A 19320-nucleotide genomic window follows, 5' to 3' on the forward strand; every position below is an offset into this window, starting at 1 on the left:
TAAAAGGGGGGGTCTTAAAAGGGGGGGGTCTTAAAAGGGGGGTCTTAAAAGGGGGGGGGGGGTCTTAAAAGGGGGGGGGGTTCCACTGTACCATTTCACCCAAAAAGGCTGACTGTTTTGCTGCTTGGAGTATAATGCCCACAGTAGCTCCTCCCTACCCTTCCGAGAAATAAAATGAGAAAGTTAGATCTCAAGTTAAGGCCTTTAGCATGTCCCCTCTTATGAAGCCTGTGCTGCGACTTCTGTCTTGTGTGTGGCGCACGTTAAATGTCAAAGCAGCACCGCCCTGATATGGCCCTTCGTGGTCGGCTGGGCGTTAAGCAAACAAACAAACAAACAAACAAACAAACGTTCCCTCTTTGACGCATTTACGTGGTTTTAGGTCTGCATTCACTATTGCATGATAATTGTGTAATTTATTTGTCAAAATAAATCAACTTGTCAAAATCTGTTCTGCGTGTGTCCAGGAGCATTTTCAAATGAGTTAGTCTTGAGGAATTTTGCAGAATAATATCAATGTTTTCTGCTTGTCCCAAACAAAAGTCCCTTGCGCTTCAGTAATGCAGAGTCGCTGCATATTTTATGGGTGCACGTCTGGTTTGACACTCTGACTGAGAATGTTTGAAGTCACCACTGCCATGTATTAGATGATAGTCTTCTTTCATCCAGACCTACCTCACTCCATCCTAACTCTTCCATTTCCTCTCACACAAAAAATGAAGTAGTGAAAATGTAACAACATAACATTGAAATCGTTACACATTCTTAAAAGTAGTGAATGCCCACAAGCTTAATTTTCTGTGCTCCAACAAGCTTGAACGTGTGCATCTTTTTCGTTGTTTCCTCATCAAGGCTGAGAATTCTGTCACCGTTTCTGTGAAACACTGATGATCATTTTGACCTTGTATATTTTCTCATCATGCCTGAATATATATGCATGGGCACCTTCTCACACACACACACAAAATGGGTGAAGCATCCACAAAACATCCATGATCACTTGCACCTTTCGGGCGGGGATGTAGCTCAGTCGGTAGCGCGCTGGATTTGTATCCAGTTGGCCGCTGTCAGCGTGAGTTCGTCCCCACGTTCGGCGAGAGATTTATTTCTCAGAGTCAACTTTGTGTGCAGACTCTCCTCGGTGTCCGAACACCCCCGTGTGTACACGCAAGCACAAGACCAAGTGCGCACGAAAAAGATCCTGTAATCCATGTCAGAGTTCGGTGGGTTATAGAAATACGAAAATACCCAGCATGCTTCCTCCGAAAGCAGCGTATGGCTGCCTAAATGGCGGGGTAAAAACGGTCATACACGTAAAAGCCGTGGGAGTTTCAGCCCATGAACGAACAAACAAACAACTCCCACCTTTCTGCATTTCTGTACTCTTATCACACAGCACACAAGACCGAAATAGGAATTAAGCACCACAGATTCGAACCACTTGCAGCTAACTATCAGGGCTAAGCAGCAGCAGCATCCTCAGACAGATATCGCTGAATGGAATTTGGCATGTCGCGACCGCTCGCCCATGGCGTAAGCTGGTGAGGTCCAGAACATTTCTGCCGGAATCCACAAGATTTTTCGAACCCCTCGCAGCTGACTATCAGGGCGAAGCAGCAGCAGCATCCTCCGACAGATATCGCTGAATGGAGTTAGGCATGTCGTGACCGCCCCGCCCATGGCGTAAGCCGGTGGAGTCCAGGAAATTTTGACCAGATTCCACAAGATTGTTCGCACTCCTGCTGTGCCGGTGGTGCTCGTCCAACTGGAACACCTTGGCAACGAGAAGAAACAGCAGAGCACCCAGTAGCTCGATGCCGGCAAGCAGGTAAAAGTAATAGTCAAGATGACAGCTCTGGTGCACGTAGTTGTCCTTGGCGGTGCATGGCAAGCGGCAGTTGATGTTGCCGTAGTCTCTGGAGTGGAACCAGGTGTTACCGGAGCTGAGGCTGGCAATGATGGCGGTGCCCATGAAGCTGCCGATTCCGGAGAACAGGTAGAACAGTCCCATGATGATGGCTTTCATGGAGCGTGGAGCCACCGACACGGCAAACTGCAGACCTGTGCAGATACCATCAAATGTGTTAGAGAGAAAAACTAAAACTAACAAAACAACAACAAAGAAAAGGAAAGGGAGAACTGGGGGAACTAGTAGAATCGAGCGTGGAGCCTCTGACACAGCAAACTGCAGATACCATCAAAAGTGTCGGAGAGAAAATCAAAAACAAACAAAACAACAACAAATAAAAGTAAAGGGAGAACTGGCGGAACTATCGTAATCGAGCGCAGAGCTACTGACATGGCAAACTACTGACCTGCACAAGCACCATCAAATTTGTCAGAGTGAAAAAAAATAGCAGTGCAAAACAAAACTACAACAAAGAAAAGTAAAGGGAGAACCGGGGGAACTAGCAGAATCGAGCATGGAGCCACCGACACAGCAAACTGCAGACCTGCGCTGATACCATCAAATGTTTCAGAGAGAAAAACCGAGCACTGCATTACAAAAACAAACAAAACTACAACAAACAAAAAGTAAAGGGAGAACCGGGGGAACTAGCAGAATCGAGCATGGAGCCACCGACACAGCAAACTGCAGACCTGCGCTGATACCATCAAATGTTTCAGAGAGAAAAACCGAGCACTGCATTACAAAAACAAACAAAACTACAACAAACAAAAAGTAAAGGGAGAACCGGGGGAACTAGCAGAATCGAGCATGGAGCCACCGACACAGCAAACTGCAGACCTGCGCAGATACCATCAAATGTTTCAGAGAGAAAAACCGAGCACTGCATTACAAAAACAAACAAAACAACAACAAACAAAAAGTCGCGTAAGGCGAAAATACAACATTTAGTCAAGTAGCTGTCGAACTCACAGAATGAAACTGAACGCAATGCAACGCAGCAAGACCGTATACTCGTAGCATCGTCAGTCCACCGCTCACGGCAAAGGCAGTGAAATTGACAAGGAGAGCAGGGTAGTACGTTGCGCTGAGAACGATAGCACGCTTTTCTGTACCTCTCTTCGTTTTAACTTTCTGAGCGTGTTTTTAATCCAAACATATCATATCTATATGTTTTTGGAATCAGGAACCGACAAGGAATAAGATGAAAGTGTTTTTAAATTGATTTCGAAAATTTAATTTTGATAATAATTTTTATATATTTAATTTTCAGAGCTTGTTTTTAATCCAAATATAACATATTTATATGTTTTTGGAATCAGCAAATGATGGAGAATAAGATGAACGTAAATTTGGATCGTTTTATAAAAGAAATAATTTTTTTACAATTTTCAGATTTTTAATGACCAAAGTCATTAATTAATTTTTAAGCCACCACGCTGAAACACAATACCGAAGTCCGGGCTTCGTCGAACAATATTTGACCAAAATGTCAACCAATTTGGTTGAAAAATGAGGGCGTGACAGTGCCGCCTCAACTTTCACGAAAAGCCGGATATGACGTCATCAAAGACATTTATCAAAAAAATGAAAAAAACGTATGGGGATATCATACCCAGGAACTTTCATGTCAAATTTCATAAAGATCGGTCCAGTAGTTTGGTCTGAATCGCTCTACACACACGCACACACACACACACACACACACACACACACATACACCACGACCCTCGTCTCGATTCCCCCCTCGATGTTAAAACATTTAGTCATAACTTGACTAAATGTAAAAAGTAAAGGGAGAACTGGGGGAACTAGCAGAATCGAGCATGGAGCCACCGACACAGCAAACTGCAGACCTGCGCAGATACCATCAAATGTTTCAGAGAGAAAAACCGAGCACTGCATTACAAAAACAAACAAAACTACAACAAAGGAAAGTAAAGGGAGAACCGGGGGAACTAGCAGAATCGAGCATGGAGCCACCGACACAGCAAACTGCAGACCTGCGCAGATACCATCAAATGTTTCAGAGAGAAAAACCGAGCACTGCATTACAAAAACAAACAAAACAACAAACAAAAAGTAAAGGGAGAACTGGGGGAACTAGCATAAGAACTAGAGCGTATGATGACTTAAAAAGCTAAGTTATATAGAAGCTGAAGCGCAAGATGACTTAAATGCTAATAGAGATGACGCTTGAAAAATTATCTTGTGTTAACACATTTTTAATGACTGTACGTGTTATTAATCCCACATAAACTTCATTTAGCACTGTTGGTTTGGAGGTTCCAGATACATTTATTTCAGTACCATTGCTTTATAGTTTTACTCCACTTAAAATGCCAGTGGTGACTAACAACTTGCATACCTGTTTGATTCACATGAGAATGGATTCTTGAGTGTTTTTCCAGACTGCATCAGTTTACTCAACTAACAGTACATGATCAAATGAGTGCACATGCAAATCCAAAAACCAACACTGTCAACATTCCAAAATTCAGAATAAAAAAACAAGAAAGGTATTTTTCTTCTTCTTCTGCGTTTGTGGGCTGAAACTCCCACGTACACTCGTGTGGTTTTTTTGCACGAGTGGAATTTTACGTGTATGACCGTTTTTTACCCCGCCATTTAGGCAGCCATACGCCGTTTTCGGAGGAAGCATGCTGGGTATTTTTGTGTTTCTATAACCCACCGAACTCTGACATGGATTACAGGATCTTTTTCGTGTGCACTTGGTCTTGTGCTTGCGTGTACACACGGGGGTGTTCGGACACCGATGAGAGTCTGCACACAAAGTTGACTCTGATAAATAAATCTCTCGCCGAACATGGGGACGAACTCACGCGGACAGCGGCCAACTGGATACAAATCCAGCGCGCTACCGACTGAGCTACATCCCCGCCCGCAAGAAAGGTATGTTATTGGAACGTTATATTTATATCAAAACAAAACGTTACGTTCACTGATCTTCGACCCAGCGGTCTCCTAAGAGGACAGACAGACAAACACTTGTAATACAGAAAGTTAACTGATCTGAAAAATGGTCAGACCTGCCAACCCTTGTAAAGCCTCAAGCGTAACAAGCAACAATGTTTTGGAATTTACAGCGTAGCAAATGGTGTTTAAGTGTAGCATTGTCCAAAACCCACATTTATGCGATTTCGTGCAATATTATATAATTTTGTTAAACTTTATTTAGAAAGCAGGAACATAATTATCCATAGAGAGTGTTTGCAGTGCCACATTTTGGCTCATGTAAGTGTAGCCTATGCGATGCTAACTTTTGTCTGTCTGTGCGTGCGTGCATGCGTGCCTATGTATGTATGTCTGTGGTAGAAACTTTAACATTTGACTGAACACCCAAATACTAATTTTACCTGGTTATTATTCAAGCAACAGCTTCAAAGTATTGAAGCAATGATCAACATTTTGTCGGCACGTATGTAGTTAAAGTGTGTATCCAAAGAAAACGGGTGGTGAGGGGTTTTGGGGGGATAAAAACAGCTGACTGGTTTGTGTCGTGTGTGGTATGTAGACCAGGTCAGGGGTCAAGGTTAGGTCAGATCGCGTGAAGGATTGTGGTATAGATACAGTTATCACCGAGCTGCAGTTCGCCGATTCAGAGAAGACGATTTCACATTGTTCGGTTTCGTAGCTCCAGAAAAATAGATAAAGAAGATACCAAAGGAGATTTCCTACAGGTTAATCTGCACAGCGTGTTTCCAGTGTCTGCGCGAGGAAGCGCTGTCGAAAGCGCAGTGTCAATCTGGCCATCTGGCAGTCGTGTCCCCGTAAGTAGGCTACAGATAGACAGATCTAGATCTAATGTCTCGCACTCTTGCACCGTGTCACCTATGCTTACTGTGTGTGTGTATGTGTGATGGAGTGATTGAGTTTGTGTTACTGTTTGTAGATTTCTTACGTGAGCCTTGAAGGCTTCGCCTCTTGTTAGTATTGACAATGTTTTATGACCCATAACCGCTACACCGGAGTGAGAATCAAAAATAAGTACCAGGACTCACAAGAAAGAGCGAACTGTTGCATGCTTGTGATTATTTGTTTGAGTGTAGCAATTTTAAGCTTGGCGTGATAATAAAATGTAGCATGCTATGCCAAAAGTGTAGCAGTTGGCAGCTCTGAATTGTCCAGAAGCTCGCTCGGAAGACAACAAAAAAAGTTTACATACCTGCCACACTGGTGAAGACCTCACTGAGGCCGATGAGAGCGTACTGTGGTATCTGCCACAAGATGCTGAAGTCTGCCGCCTGGTACACACTTTTGCCTGCAACAGTAACACACACCGTCATCGTCTTTCTGCTCCTCACCTCTTCTTCTTCTTCTTCTTCGTTCATGGGCTGAAACTCCCACGTTCACTCATGTTTTTCCACAAATGGATTTTTACATGTATGACCGTTTTTACCCTGCCATTCTGGCAGCATACGCCGATTTTGGGGGAAGCATGCTGGGTATTTTCGTGTTTCTATAGCCGACCGAACTCTGACATGGATTACAGGATCTTTTCCCTGCGCACTTGGTCTTGTGCTTGCGTGTACACATGAAGGGGGATAAGGCACCAACAGGTCTGCACATACGTTGACCTGGGAGATCGGAAAAATCTCCACCCTTAACCCACCAGGCGGCCGGGATTTGAACTCACAACCTACGCCGCTGCGCCCTTCTCCTCATCATCATCACTCATTCACAGATGCAGGTGATCCTCCCATAACGACCCTTCAAAAAAAACGACAACCTCCGATTTTCTGGGCACGGAAGCCTTTCACCCTTTAACTGACCTTTGCCATTCTCAGATAGAGATAGAGTTAAAATAACAAAGACAATAAACAAAGGTAACACCGTGATGAGAATCTCAAAAAGTCTGGAATTGGGAAAAACCCAGATTCAATCAATAATCAAAGACCAGCAGTTGCCTCCCTTTGACAAAACTCTACCCTCATATTCCCAATAAAGACTCCTCCTCTTTACGACCGATTTTTCTAGACATTTTCAAGGTTGTTAGAGGGAGGTTTTACTGTACTTCCTTTCCATAGAAACAATCTCATAAATCACCATAGATCTTTCCAAGCTTTTGCATAGGATATTAAGAGCATCCTTCAACTTGAATACTTCTTTTGCATTTGTGGGCTGCGACTCCCTCATACACTCGTCTGCACGAGTGGGCTTTTACTTCTATGGCCACCCCCTCCTCCCCTCCCTCACCCACCAATTATGTATTCAAAATCAAATTCCGGAGAAAACCTGAACACATAAATACTTAACAGCTGGCCTGCAATAATACATTTAGCAGGATGACAATTTTTACTGAATTAATTTTGGCCACTTACCGATTTCCTGATCAATAGAGGCGTTGATACAAGGTAGATCGGGATACGGCCAGAACGCCTTCAGACGAAAATGCTCCACCACCCCAGCCACCACCATGGCGGCGGTAGCAAATATCATGCCCAGCATAATACGCCACGAGATGCTGACAGGGTTGCCACGGCGACGCTCCCACCAGGGGTAGATGATGCGGTCGAACAACGGGAGGAGGAAAACTAGCATGATGACATCAAACAGGGAAAACCATGCTGCAACCAGCTGAAAGAAAACGAAATGTGTTTTTGTTTTAGATCTGAATAACAAAGGGAAGGAAGCGCTCTAAATGCATACGACATGTGTAATAGAGTGAGAGTAAGATTTCCACTTGATTTTTCAGATATCCTGTTCATAGCATCTGTAAATGTACCCCCATTTTAATCCTCCGCACCAGAGGGTCCAATACTGCCCGCTCGAGCTCCCATTTGCAGATCCCTTAAGCCCGCTACTAACTACAGCCGAACCAAGCCGAACTAGGTCGCCGAACGTTCGGCGAACGTTACACCGTGCCTGGTTCGGTGTACTAACTAGCGGCGAAATGTATCGGCGATACCGGTCATATGATCAAGAAATATCACGTGAGAAGACTCGTGATCGGTTGACAGCGTTATAGCCGTCAGTATCGTCACTCTTCAAGATGGAGATACAAAAATATTCAACCAATGAAAATTCAGTTCGCCGATGACACGCCAAACGTTTGCAGGATTATATCGGCGAACGGCGAACCGTACCACTGCAACCCAAAATTAGGGGAACCCCCTGATTTGATGACGTCGCCAAACGTTCGCAGAACTAGTTCGGCGTGGTTCGGCTGTAGTTAGTAGCGGGCTTAAAACACACACTGTACACAATGCTTCCTGCGATGTTTGGAGCATTGATAATTTCGGAAAACTCGCAGTAGTTACTTTGCCACCATTTGTTCAATTTTGAAACTGACAGAGATACTTTTCATGCTACAGAAGGAAATTGGTTAAGACTCCCTCCTGGCTCCATATTAAGACCTGAGATGAGTTGCTCAGAGCGGTTCGCCACGGATCGCCCGCAGTGCGAATGACAAAAAGCCGTTTCTTAGGGCAGTGCAGGAAAGCGCTCGCGAAGCACTCGGCGAGCGGCTTTGGTATATGCTCGCCCACCGCGCGCTGCGTAATCCAAGATGGCGGCGGTGTTTACACTGCGATGCCGTGTAGCGTGTTACGATCTTCTCGGCGTGGTTTTCGACGTAACCCGAGGGATCCACCGCTTTTCAAGGTTCAGGGACTACCCCAGCTAAATTTCCCATCATAACCACGTTCTCTCTGACGATTTCACTGACCGAATCGTCTACTAGTTTAAGAAGTACAACTTTTTTCATATCTCGCAGCAATCGTGCTTTCTTCGTCGCCTTCGTGAAGCGATTTGCCTCGTTGTGAGCCCGTTGCATAGACCAATCCAGAGCGACTTTTCTCTGAGCGGGCTATTGTGATTCTGAGCAACGCATGGCAGATTTTCTCAGATTGTTGAACTTGAAGGCGTTAAAGAGGGGTTCCATTCCCTCCACCCACCTCACCCGCAAGCCTTAATCAGAGCAGTTGTAAATAGCCATGGTCATAATTATTATTTGACATTTTCTTTTCTTTTTCATGCTTACTTTTGAGTGCCGTGTCTCTGTTTGTGTTGTTGCCTCGTCATCTTCATGTAATTTATGCTTAAGTGTATACGAGTGTGCTTGTGTTGTTACTGCGAAAGATTGTGTATGAGTGCGCCTTGAGTCGCCTTGTGGTGAGATATGTGCATGTTATAAATTCTCGTATTATTATCATTATCATAATCTATTTTGGATTTCTGTACATGTTACACTACGTTCATGTGACTGACCTGGGGCTGACCTGGGGCAACAGTGGTGTTCTGCAGCTTGATGAGATCCATGGTGGTGTCGTTCATCATGCGAGATGCGAAAGGCATCAACAGGCGCATGTGTAATCCCTGCAGCAGGAACGTTGTCTGCATCTGTCAAAAACAGCTCGGCATGTCATTCATCAATCAATCAATCAATGAGTCTTATATCGCGCATATTCCGTGGGTACAGTTCTAGGCGCTCTGCAGTGATGCCGTGTGAGATGAAATTTTATACGGCCAGTAGATTGCAGCCATTTCGGCGCATATTTACCTTTCACGGCCTATTTTTCCAAGTCACACGGGTATAGGTAGACAATTATTAACTGTGCCAAAGCAATTTTGCCAGGAAAGACCCTTTTGTCAATCGTGGGATCTTTAACGTGCACACCCAATGTAGTGTACACGGGGGGAGGTTCGGACACCGAAGAGAGTCTGCACACAAAGTTGACTCTGTGAAATAAATTTCCGCCGAACCTGGGATCGAACTCACGCTGACAGCGGCCAACTGAATACAAATCCAGCGCGCTACCAACTGAGCTATATCCCCGCCCAATTCATGTAGAGTACTTATAGTTTTAATTTCATCGACATTTCGACATCATCGTGAAATTTTGACGTAACTCCTTTAAAACAGCTTTTCGATCAGGAGAGGGACAAAACTGATTATTTTTATCATAAAATACTTTCTTTCTTTATTTGGTGTTTAACGTCGTTTTCAACCACGAAGGTTATATCGCGACGGATCATAAAATAGTGTTTATATTCATTCTTGGTATGGATAGAAAGATCAAAGAATGTTAAATCATGCATTGTCAATCGTATTTAAGAGAAACGATTCACGGAGAATGATTTTCTTTGTTTAAAGCTCAAAAACATTAAAATCCCCAAGAATCGAATTACGCGAAAATTCCATGATGACATCCATTTGTTCAAACAGCTCTACATATCGTACACATACACTTCGTACAACAAAACCTTTTTCTGGATAGGTATGACAAAGACAGTAACAAATACAGCCCTTGCAGCAAGAAAAGCTCCATGTGTATTACAACGGTCTCTGTAATGAAAACCTTTTGTGAATATAGAAGATTTCAATATTGGAGAAAAAGCTCAACGTCAAGGTTTTGGTCATGGACGGCTGGCCGGATAGCCACTGGCCACCCGCCCATCCATACAGATGAATACACTGCTGAATACTTATTAGTATTATCACTAAGTAGGCCAGCGGGTCACAAGTTCGAATCCGGGCCGGGACGGACACGGGTCAACTTTATGTGCAGACTCAGAGACGGCATCCATGTTCTGACCCCGTGTCACCACTGTGGCATGTAAAAGACCTCGGTCATTCTGCCATAAGTGCAGGTGGCAGATACCCCCCCGCGGGTTAGGGGGAAGAATTTACCCGATGCTCCCCAGCATGTCGTAAGAGGCGACTAACGGATTCTGTTTCTCCTTTTACCCTTGTTAAAGGCATATGTACTCGATGACTATACACGCTAATTGCTTTACCAACAGCTGGAGACATGCTAAATTAAGTTCCCTGCAAATTATTGTGGTCTAGGACCCCTTCAATGTTGAGATATGTTAATTTTCATTTTGATCTGGATCGTCCTATTTATAGATTTGGCAACACATGTAACGTTGATGCAAGGGAGCTAACACCGCGGCTTTGTTGACATCCTCACTTTTTCAGAGGCTAGAACAAGCTGTAGTGCATGTATTATGGTCCGCGCATGGTGACATATCGTCATTATATGGTCTTATGGTGCGTTTGACATCGATTATGGGCAAACTACACTTTGTAAACACAGGAGCGCGTACATATGCCTTTAAGTGTTTCTTGTATAGAATATAGTCAATGTTTGTAAAGATTTTAGTCAAGCAGTAGGTAAGAAATGTTAAGTCTTTTGTACTGGAAACTTGCATTCTCCCAGTAAGGTAATACATTGTACTACGTTGCAAGCCCCTGGAGCAAATTTTTGATTAGTGCTTTTGTGAACAAGAAACAATTGACAAGTGGCTCTATCCCATCTCCCCCCTTTCCCTGTCGCGATATAACCTTCGTGGTTGAAAACAACGTTAAACACCAAATAAAAAACAAGTCGCGTAAGGCGAAAATACAACATTTAGTCAAGCTGTCGAACTCACAGAATGAAACTGAACGCAATGCCATTTTTCAGCAAGACCGTATACTCGTAGCATCGTCAGTCCACCGCTCGTGGCAAAGGCAGTGAAATTGACAAGAAGAGCGGGGTAGTAGTTGCGCTGAGGATAGCACATTTTGATCATAATTTTTATATTTTTTATTTTCAGAGCTTGTTTTTAATCCAAATATAACATATTTATATGTTTTTGGAATCAGAAAATGATGAAGAATAAGATGAACGTAAATTTGGATCGTTTTATAAATTTTTTATTTTTTTTACAATTTTCAGATTTTTAATGACCAAAGTCATTAATTAATTTTTAAGCCACCAAGCTGAAATGCAATACCGAAGTCCGGCCTTCGTCGAAGATTGCTTTACAAAATTTTCAATCAATTTGATTAAAAAATGAGGGTGCCGCCTAAATTTTTACAAAAAGCCGGATATGACGTCATCAAAGGTATTTATCGAAAAAAAGAAAAAAAACGTCCGGGGATATCATTCCCAGGAACTCTCATGTAAAATTTCATAAAGATCGGTCCAGTAGTTTGGTCTGAATTGCTCTACACACACACACGCACAGACAGACACACACACACACTCACCACGACCCTCGTCTCGATTCCCCCTCTATGTTAAAACATTTAGTCAAAACTTGACTAAATGTAAAAAGGTGGCAGATTACACCTAAACATGCACACACCTGGTTAGTGTGACTCTGTTACTGCTAGCTTTCCAATGGGAGGAAGTGAATCAAATTTTCCAGCAATGGGACAATAAAGTGAAGTACTAAAGTAAGTACTCAGGTGAGTCAAAAAGGCAATAAGCACACTGTATTTCATGGACAATCTGTGAAAAGGAATAACAAGTCGCGTAAGATGAACGTAGTCCGCCGCTAGTGCAAAAGGCAGTGAAAGTGACGAGCCTGTTTGGCGCGGTAGCGGTTGCGCTATGCTTCATAGCACACTTTCCTGTACCTCTCTTCGTTTTAACTTTCTGAGCGTGTTTTTAATCCAAACATATCATATCTACCGTACTTTCCGGGTCATAAGGCGCGACTTTTTCCCTGCGTCTTGTATAACGAAGCGCCTAATCCGTGTATGAAATACGAAAAAAATCAAAGAGACCGCTTGAGTACCAGTCAAACAACTTGTGATAATGCATGTTTCAGCTACTAGGTACTGCCCTGCCTTTGATCTGGCCGCACACACAGATTTCCACTCTGTTAAACTCGGTCACTGACCGGTCACTGACCCCGATGCAGGAAGTGTTTCCTCTCTCAGATATGACAGGGGAACCACCTCTCATGGCAAAAACTGGGTCATTGACCCCTGGGAAGAAGGTCGTGTCTTTTAACAAGCTAGCGCGCCCTTACCCAAATGCAGTATACTTATTTTGTACTGCAGGAGGTACAATTTTGGTACGTTTGCAGCACATTTAAGGTACGTACTGAAAATGTACCAAATTGGAACCGTGCTGAAAATATGCTGAAAAGATACCAAAAATATACCTCCAAGTACTGAAAACGTACTTCCCTTTTCAAAGTATCAACATGTACTGAAAATATACTGAATATGTGCTGTTAACATGCACACCATGAAAGTTTTAGGGCAAATGCTAGCATTTGTAAATAAGAAAAACTGAGAAAAGTCAAAACAATTTGCAGTGGCAATCTTCAGCTTTTAATATCCGAAAAATAACAATGCATTCACATGAATCCATGTGTATATCTATATCTATATATGCACACACACAATGCAAATTTAAAACAAATAGTGTTCAACTTTACAGAAAAATATGTATTAACTTTTACACCTGCATGCAAGCATACCACAACCATACTGCAAATGTACCACAAATATACTGCAACTGTACTGATTAATTGCTGCTTTGGAGACATACCTCACAGATACTGAAAGCATACCAATAATATACTGCCATAGAAGTTAAAGAATATACCATAAGTATACTGATTATGTACTGCTGCAGAAGTATACTAAAAGTATACTAATAATATACTTCTCTAGAGGTTTAAGAAAAATTGCCACAGAAAAAAGAATGTACTATAAGTATACTGATTATGTACTGCTGCAGAGGTATACCAAAAATGTACTAAAAGTATACCAATAATATACTTCCCCAGAGGTTTAAGAAAAATTGCCACAGAAAAAAGAATGTACCATTAGTATACTGATTATGTACTGCTGCAGAGGTATACCAAAAATGTACTAAAAGTATACCAATAATATACTTCCCCAGAGGTTTAAGAAAAATTGCCACAGAAAAAAGAATGTACCATTAGTATACTGATTATGTACTGCTGCAGAGGTATACCAAAAATGTACTAAAAGTATACCAATAATATACTTCCCCAGAGGTTTATAAAAATAGCCACAGAAAAAAGGGGGTGGGGGGAGGGAGAGGGGGTGGGGGGAGGGAGGGAGAGGGGGAAAGGGGGTTGGGGGGGGGGGAGATAGAAAGGAAAAAAAATATATGTCAGTACACAAAAAAACAAGAAGAGCAAACGCTCGATCGAGTCACTTTCGCAGTTCTGAATATTATATGAGGCATCAGATGGACAGGAAGAAATTGCTATTCACAACACAATGAGTCACGTTCACATAAAATTTGAGCCCGGTCACTTTTATAGTTTCCGAGAGAAGCCCAACGTTAAGTTGTGTGTTGCCGAACAGAAAAGGCTAGTTATCTCCCTTGTTTTTCTGATAACGTTCGTAAAAGGCTACAGATGTAAATACTTTGATGTAAAGAATAATCCTACAAAGTTTCAATCACATCCGATGAACTTTGTCAAAGATATAAAATGTCTAATTTTTCCTTTGACGCTGACCTGTGACCTTGAAAAAGGTCAAAGGTCAACGAAACCATCGTTAAAGTGTAGAGGTCATTGGAGGTCACGACTAAACAAAATATGAGCCCGATCGCTTTGATAGTTTCCGAGAAAAGTCCAACGTTAAGGTGGTGTCTACGGCCGGCCGGCCGGCCGGACGGCCGAACAGACTAACACTGACCGATTACATAGAGTCACATTTTCTCAAGTGACTCAATAACCCTCATCAAAGTTTCCATACCATAGAACATGGGTGGAGATCACATAAAGACACCACAGACAAAATATGACTAGAACTCTCATACCAATAATAGGAGAGAAACAATTTGATGTACATACAACAGAACGTGACTAGATAAACGCATGACTAGAAATCACAAACCAATTTTAGGAGAGAAACAATTTGATGTACATACAACAGAACGTGACTAGATAAAAATATACCACAGAGAAAAAAAGAAAACAGATCTAAAAGAAAATAAAGTCTGTCCATACATCCAAACAACCATAGGTCCTGGCACATGGCACAATAATATATTATATCAGGACGTAAAAGTTACTTCGAATTCTTAGCTTTACAAATGGCTGCTGACAGCTTGCTCCGCAGCACCGTCCTAATCCTCGCCGACGAGCTGCCCTCATTGCTTGCCACGGTGTAAGCTGAAATGATATATTCAGCAGGTTCAGACAAAATTATAATTCAAATTAAAGCCTGCAAGAAAAATATTAATATCCATCCAAACCTCTGTACTTGAAGTCTTTTCTTTAACTTTACCAGCAGAATACCACTTGTGCAATTGAATGCATCTCTGTCTGCTTCAGATCCGGGATGTTCCCCCGGACAAGATTTTTAACTTTTTAAAAGAGATCAAGATTTTTTTTATAAGATTGTAAGTACCAGAAGTGATAGTGATTAATTTTTAGAACCTTCTTTTACAGTGATAGATCTGAATTTTTTGTTTGTTTGTTTAACGCCCAGCCGATCACGAAGGGCCATATCAGGGCGGTGCTGCTTTGACATTTAACGTGCGCCACACACAAGACAGAAGTCGCAGTATGCGAATGCTTGCAACAAAATTCACAAATGGCTATTAAGCAAGTCACGTGGACAACATCCGAGTCATAACGGAGTGGTACCCAGGCATCAGTACTTGGCTAGTTACGCTATGTTCATTATTGATTGTCGAGGGATAAGTGAACATTTTGGATGCTTGTCATTTTGTTGTTGAGCATAGCAGCTGCAAAATCGGAGCATGCTACGCCAAACATTGTAGCAGTTGGCAGGTATGCAGCTATCATACCTAACATACCTTGTGTAGCATAGCTGGCCATCAGCTCCCCCTCCAGCTCGCGCTGTCTTGCCTCCAGGCTAGTCAGTAGTGACCTTGGCCTGCAGGTCCTTGACCTGCTCCCTCAGTGCAGCTGCATTCGCCTTGCAGGCTTCAGTGCAGGCCAGGTGCTGTGGTTAGAACTGAAAAAAAGAATACCAATTATGCACATGTATAAATAAAAAATGTTACTAAAACATTAACCAAAACTGTCGGCACTTAAAAAGTGAGCAGACACATCATAATTTTGTTGGGGAATAATTAAATAAATCCATAAACAAAAAGACTGCCAACGTTCCAAAATTCAGAATCAAAATCCAAGAACGGTAGTTTGTTGTAATTTAATATATATTTGTGAATGTATTGTTTTGTCAATAACAAACGTTCCAACAAACTTACCTTTCTTGTTTTTTGATAGGGAATAATTAGTTACCTGATCTCGGCGCCTTAGCCGCTACTGTTGCACGCGGTGTTGGTGCACCATCGAGGTCATATGAAGGCTAAAACAAAAAAATCCCATAGCAACACGTGAGAACATTCAACTTTCAAGGCTTTTGAAAAAAAGACACTAGCTGCTATTAGGATCTGCTCTAAATGTCACATGCACAGAAATGATCAGGCTTCAAGCAAAGAATGAAGCAATAAACTAACTCAGTAACTGGCAACACTCGCTGCAAATTGAGGAACATTTGTCGTGGTGACTGGCGACGCTGACTCTAGCGACGCCAACTGCATAGCTAATATAAATAAAACAAATATAGATTTGCTTATTTGCTACTCTTCACTGCGCACATGTATCCAGGGGATACTTGAAAAAAAACCAGCATAGTACTCAGTAATAGTAGTTATTATTACTTTTGTCTAATAAAGTAATACTAATAGTAAATAACTTAATATACAATTCAACATTTGATTATTTTAGTTTAACTTTGAAGAGAAACAATTAGTTAAACTTGCTAATTTTCAAATACTAAATGTATGGAAGGAAATAATATTGGTTGGCAATATTACAAATGACGAATGCAAGCACTCTTCGTGGGTGCAAGTGAGGCTCTATAAAGTATAATAATAATAATAATAATGCAAACTTTTATAGCGCTATTCTAGAAAAATGTCTACTCTTAGCGCTTTACAATACATACATCGACCAAGCATACTACACACGCACAGGCAAAGAAACCGACCAAACATAACCAACAAACTATACATGCACAGGCAAAGAAAACGACCAAACATACAATACACGCACAGGCAAAGATAACGACCAAACATAAACAAACATACTATGACCAATCATAACCAACATACTATACGCGCGCAGGCAAAGAGAACAATCAGCACATGTAATAATTACTGACAACTAATGATGCAGGCATACAATGACAATCCAATACACAGCCTAGGCACAAGAACCACATAAGGCTACTGTATAAAAACGTGTCAACAATACTATTTACACACACACAAACAGTGCTGACACAAAGCGCAGAAAATATATATACACGTTATTTTAGGCACTAGGTAGGGGGTGAGGTGGGGCGGGATGGGGTGGGTGGGGAGATGCTGGAGGGAAAATCACTTGCGCTGAAAGAGGTGTGTTTTGAGATTTGTCTTGAATGTAGTGAGAGAATCTGTGTGTCTGAGAGGCAGAGGTAATCTATTCCAGGTCACAGGGGCTTGATAGGCGAAGGACCTCTCGCCACATGTCTTTGTTTGCACTGTGGGGAGTCGGAAGAGTCGAGTGTCGGCGGCGGAGCGAAGCTGACGAGAGGGGGTGTAGAGATTGAGGAGTTCTGAGAAGTATTCTGGGGCAGAACCAGAAACGACGGCAAAAGAAAGAGAGGAGAGTTTGTATTCGATCCTTTTAGTGATAGGCAGCCAGTGTAGAGAGTGAAGAAGGGGTGTGGCGTGTTCATACTTGGAAGATTTGAAGACCAGGCGGGCAGCGTTATTTTGGATCCTTTGAAGTCTATCTAAAAGGTACTTAGGGAGACCGGCCAGAAGAGAATTGCAATAATCTATCTTTGAGAGGACTAAAGAACACACTAACGTTTTGGTTGCATCAGTGGTGAGGTAGTGACGGACTGAACTAATCTTGCGCAGCTCTAGATAGGCGGACTTGCAGATGTTAGAGATGTGTTTTTGGAAAGAGAGAGTTGGATCGAGAGTGACGCCAAGGCTGCGGACAGACGGAGAGAAAGAGATAGGTAGTTCGTTGACAGTGAGAGAGGCAGGAAGAGAAGGGTGATTGAGAAATTTCTTGGGACAGGCCAGCATAACTTCGGTTTTGTCACTATTTAACTGGAGTTTGTTTAAAGACATCCAATCACTGAGGTCCGCAATGCAATCCTGTGTCCGAGATACCAGAACGTCAACTTCAGCAAGAGGGGCAGACTGATGAAGCTGTGTATCATCAGCGAAACTCTCGTGCGACAACGCATGGCGACTGATAACATCGGACACAGGGGAGGCATATAGAACGAAAAGTATGGGGCCAAGCACGGACCCTTGCGGGACACCGTACTGGAGAGCTGAAGGTTGAGATTTGATGCCGTTGACACAAACGGTCTGCGTCCGGTTAGTAAGGTACGAACGAATCCAGGAAAGGGCCAGATCATGAACACCGAAGGAGTGCTGAAGCCTGTGGAGCAGAATTTCGTGGTCTATCGTATCAAATGCGCTAGACAAGTCCAGTAGTGTTAGAATGGAGACCTGATTTTCGTCAAAGCCAAGAAGGATGTCGTTTACAATCTTCAGAAGTGCTGTCTCAGTACTGTGGTTTTTTCTGTATGCAGACTGATGAGTGTTGAGAAGGTGGTTTTGCTCTAGGTGAGTGAGAAGTTGTGAAAGGACAATTTTTTCAGTGATTTTTGAAAGGAATGACAAGTTCGAAACGGGCCTAAAGTTTTTCAAGGAATTCTTGTCAAGTGAAGGTTTTTTGATGAGGGGCCTAACTATTGCAGGTTTGAATTCATCTGGGAATGAGCCGGAAGTCAGAGAGTCGTTGATGACGTGAGTGAGATATGGAAGAAGGTCATCAATACAATCACACAGCAGAGAGGACGGAATGGGGTCAAGCTCGCACGTTTTCGGACTAGCGCCTAAACACACCTTTTTTACAAACTCGCTGGTGACAGGCTCAAAACGCTGCAGAGCTGGACCACAATACATCCTATCGGCAACCGGTGAAGGCGGGACAACAGCAGAATCAAGCTTCTCGCGAATAAGCGCGATCTTCGCAGTGAAAAAGTCAGCGAACTTCTGGGGAAGCTCATGTACAGAGAACATAGTGGGAAGAGGGGGACAAGTCACCTTGCCTAAGATGTCATTGGTGACACTAAACAGCTGTTTGACTGAGGTGCATGCGAGTATTTTGGATGAGAAGAATGCAGACTTGGCATGGTCGACGATGGCGATGACCCGGTTTCTGGCCGCCTGAAATACTTGCCGGTGCACGGTTAGACCTGTGGCGCGCCACTGACGCTCCGCCCCCCTCCTCTCCCGCTTGGCGTCTTGTAGTTCAGGTCCCACACCGCTATACCACGGGGAGGGGGGACGATTAGAGACCAAACGACGGGTAGAAGGGGCGTGTGTGTCCAGAATGGCACGCAAAACACGAAAGAGCTGTTCGGCGGACGGCAGTGAGGGCAAGTCGGCAAGAAAGTCGGCCTTAAAGGCCTCGACGTCCATAGACGCCAGTCTACGAACTTCCCTGTACACTCTAGGGGAGGGGGGTTTTGCGAAGTCAAGAGTGCACGTGACACAATAGTGATCGGACGAAAGGGACGGTTCAACAGACGTCGACTTAACCAGACCATCTTCTTCCCTGAAAACAACCCA

The 19320-nt window shown here is 43.0% G+C and overlaps 1 protein-coding gene and 1 long non-coding RNA gene across 2 annotated transcripts in view; both read right to left on the reverse strand.

Annotated features, from left to right (window-relative positions):
- Positions 1–63: 63 nt before the first annotated feature.
- Positions 64–19320, reverse strand: part of LOC138976114 (solute carrier family 15 member 4-like) — a 31140-nt gene continuing 11883 nt past the window's right edge. Inside the window, exons 5-8 of the mRNA XM_070348938.1 lie at positions 9140–9271; positions 7252–7507; positions 6096–6191; positions 64–2061 (exon numbers count right to left, since the gene is read on the reverse strand). Coding sequence (XP_070205039.1) covers positions 1604–2061; positions 6096–6191; positions 7252–7507; positions 9140–9271 — 942 coding nt within the window. The 3' untranslated portion in view covers positions 64–1603. The remainder of the gene's footprint in view (positions 2062–6095; positions 6192–7251; positions 7508–9139; positions 9272–19320) is intronic.
- Positions 14364–16468, reverse strand: LOC138976124 (uncharacterized). The gene is made up of 3 exons (XR_011458883.1): positions 15914–16468; positions 15463–15623; positions 14364–14812 (listed from the first exon to the last, which is right to left on the reverse strand). It is a non-coding gene; the product is annotated as an uncharacterized lncRNA (long non-coding RNA).

The sequence above is a fragment of the Littorina saxatilis genome, linkage group LG9 (genome assembly GCF_037325665.1).
Source record: "Littorina saxatilis isolate snail1 linkage group LG9, US_GU_Lsax_2.0, whole genome shotgun sequence".
In the NCBI taxonomy this organism is placed as follows: Eukaryota; Metazoa; Mollusca; class Gastropoda; order Littorinimorpha; family Littorinidae; genus Littorina; species Littorina saxatilis.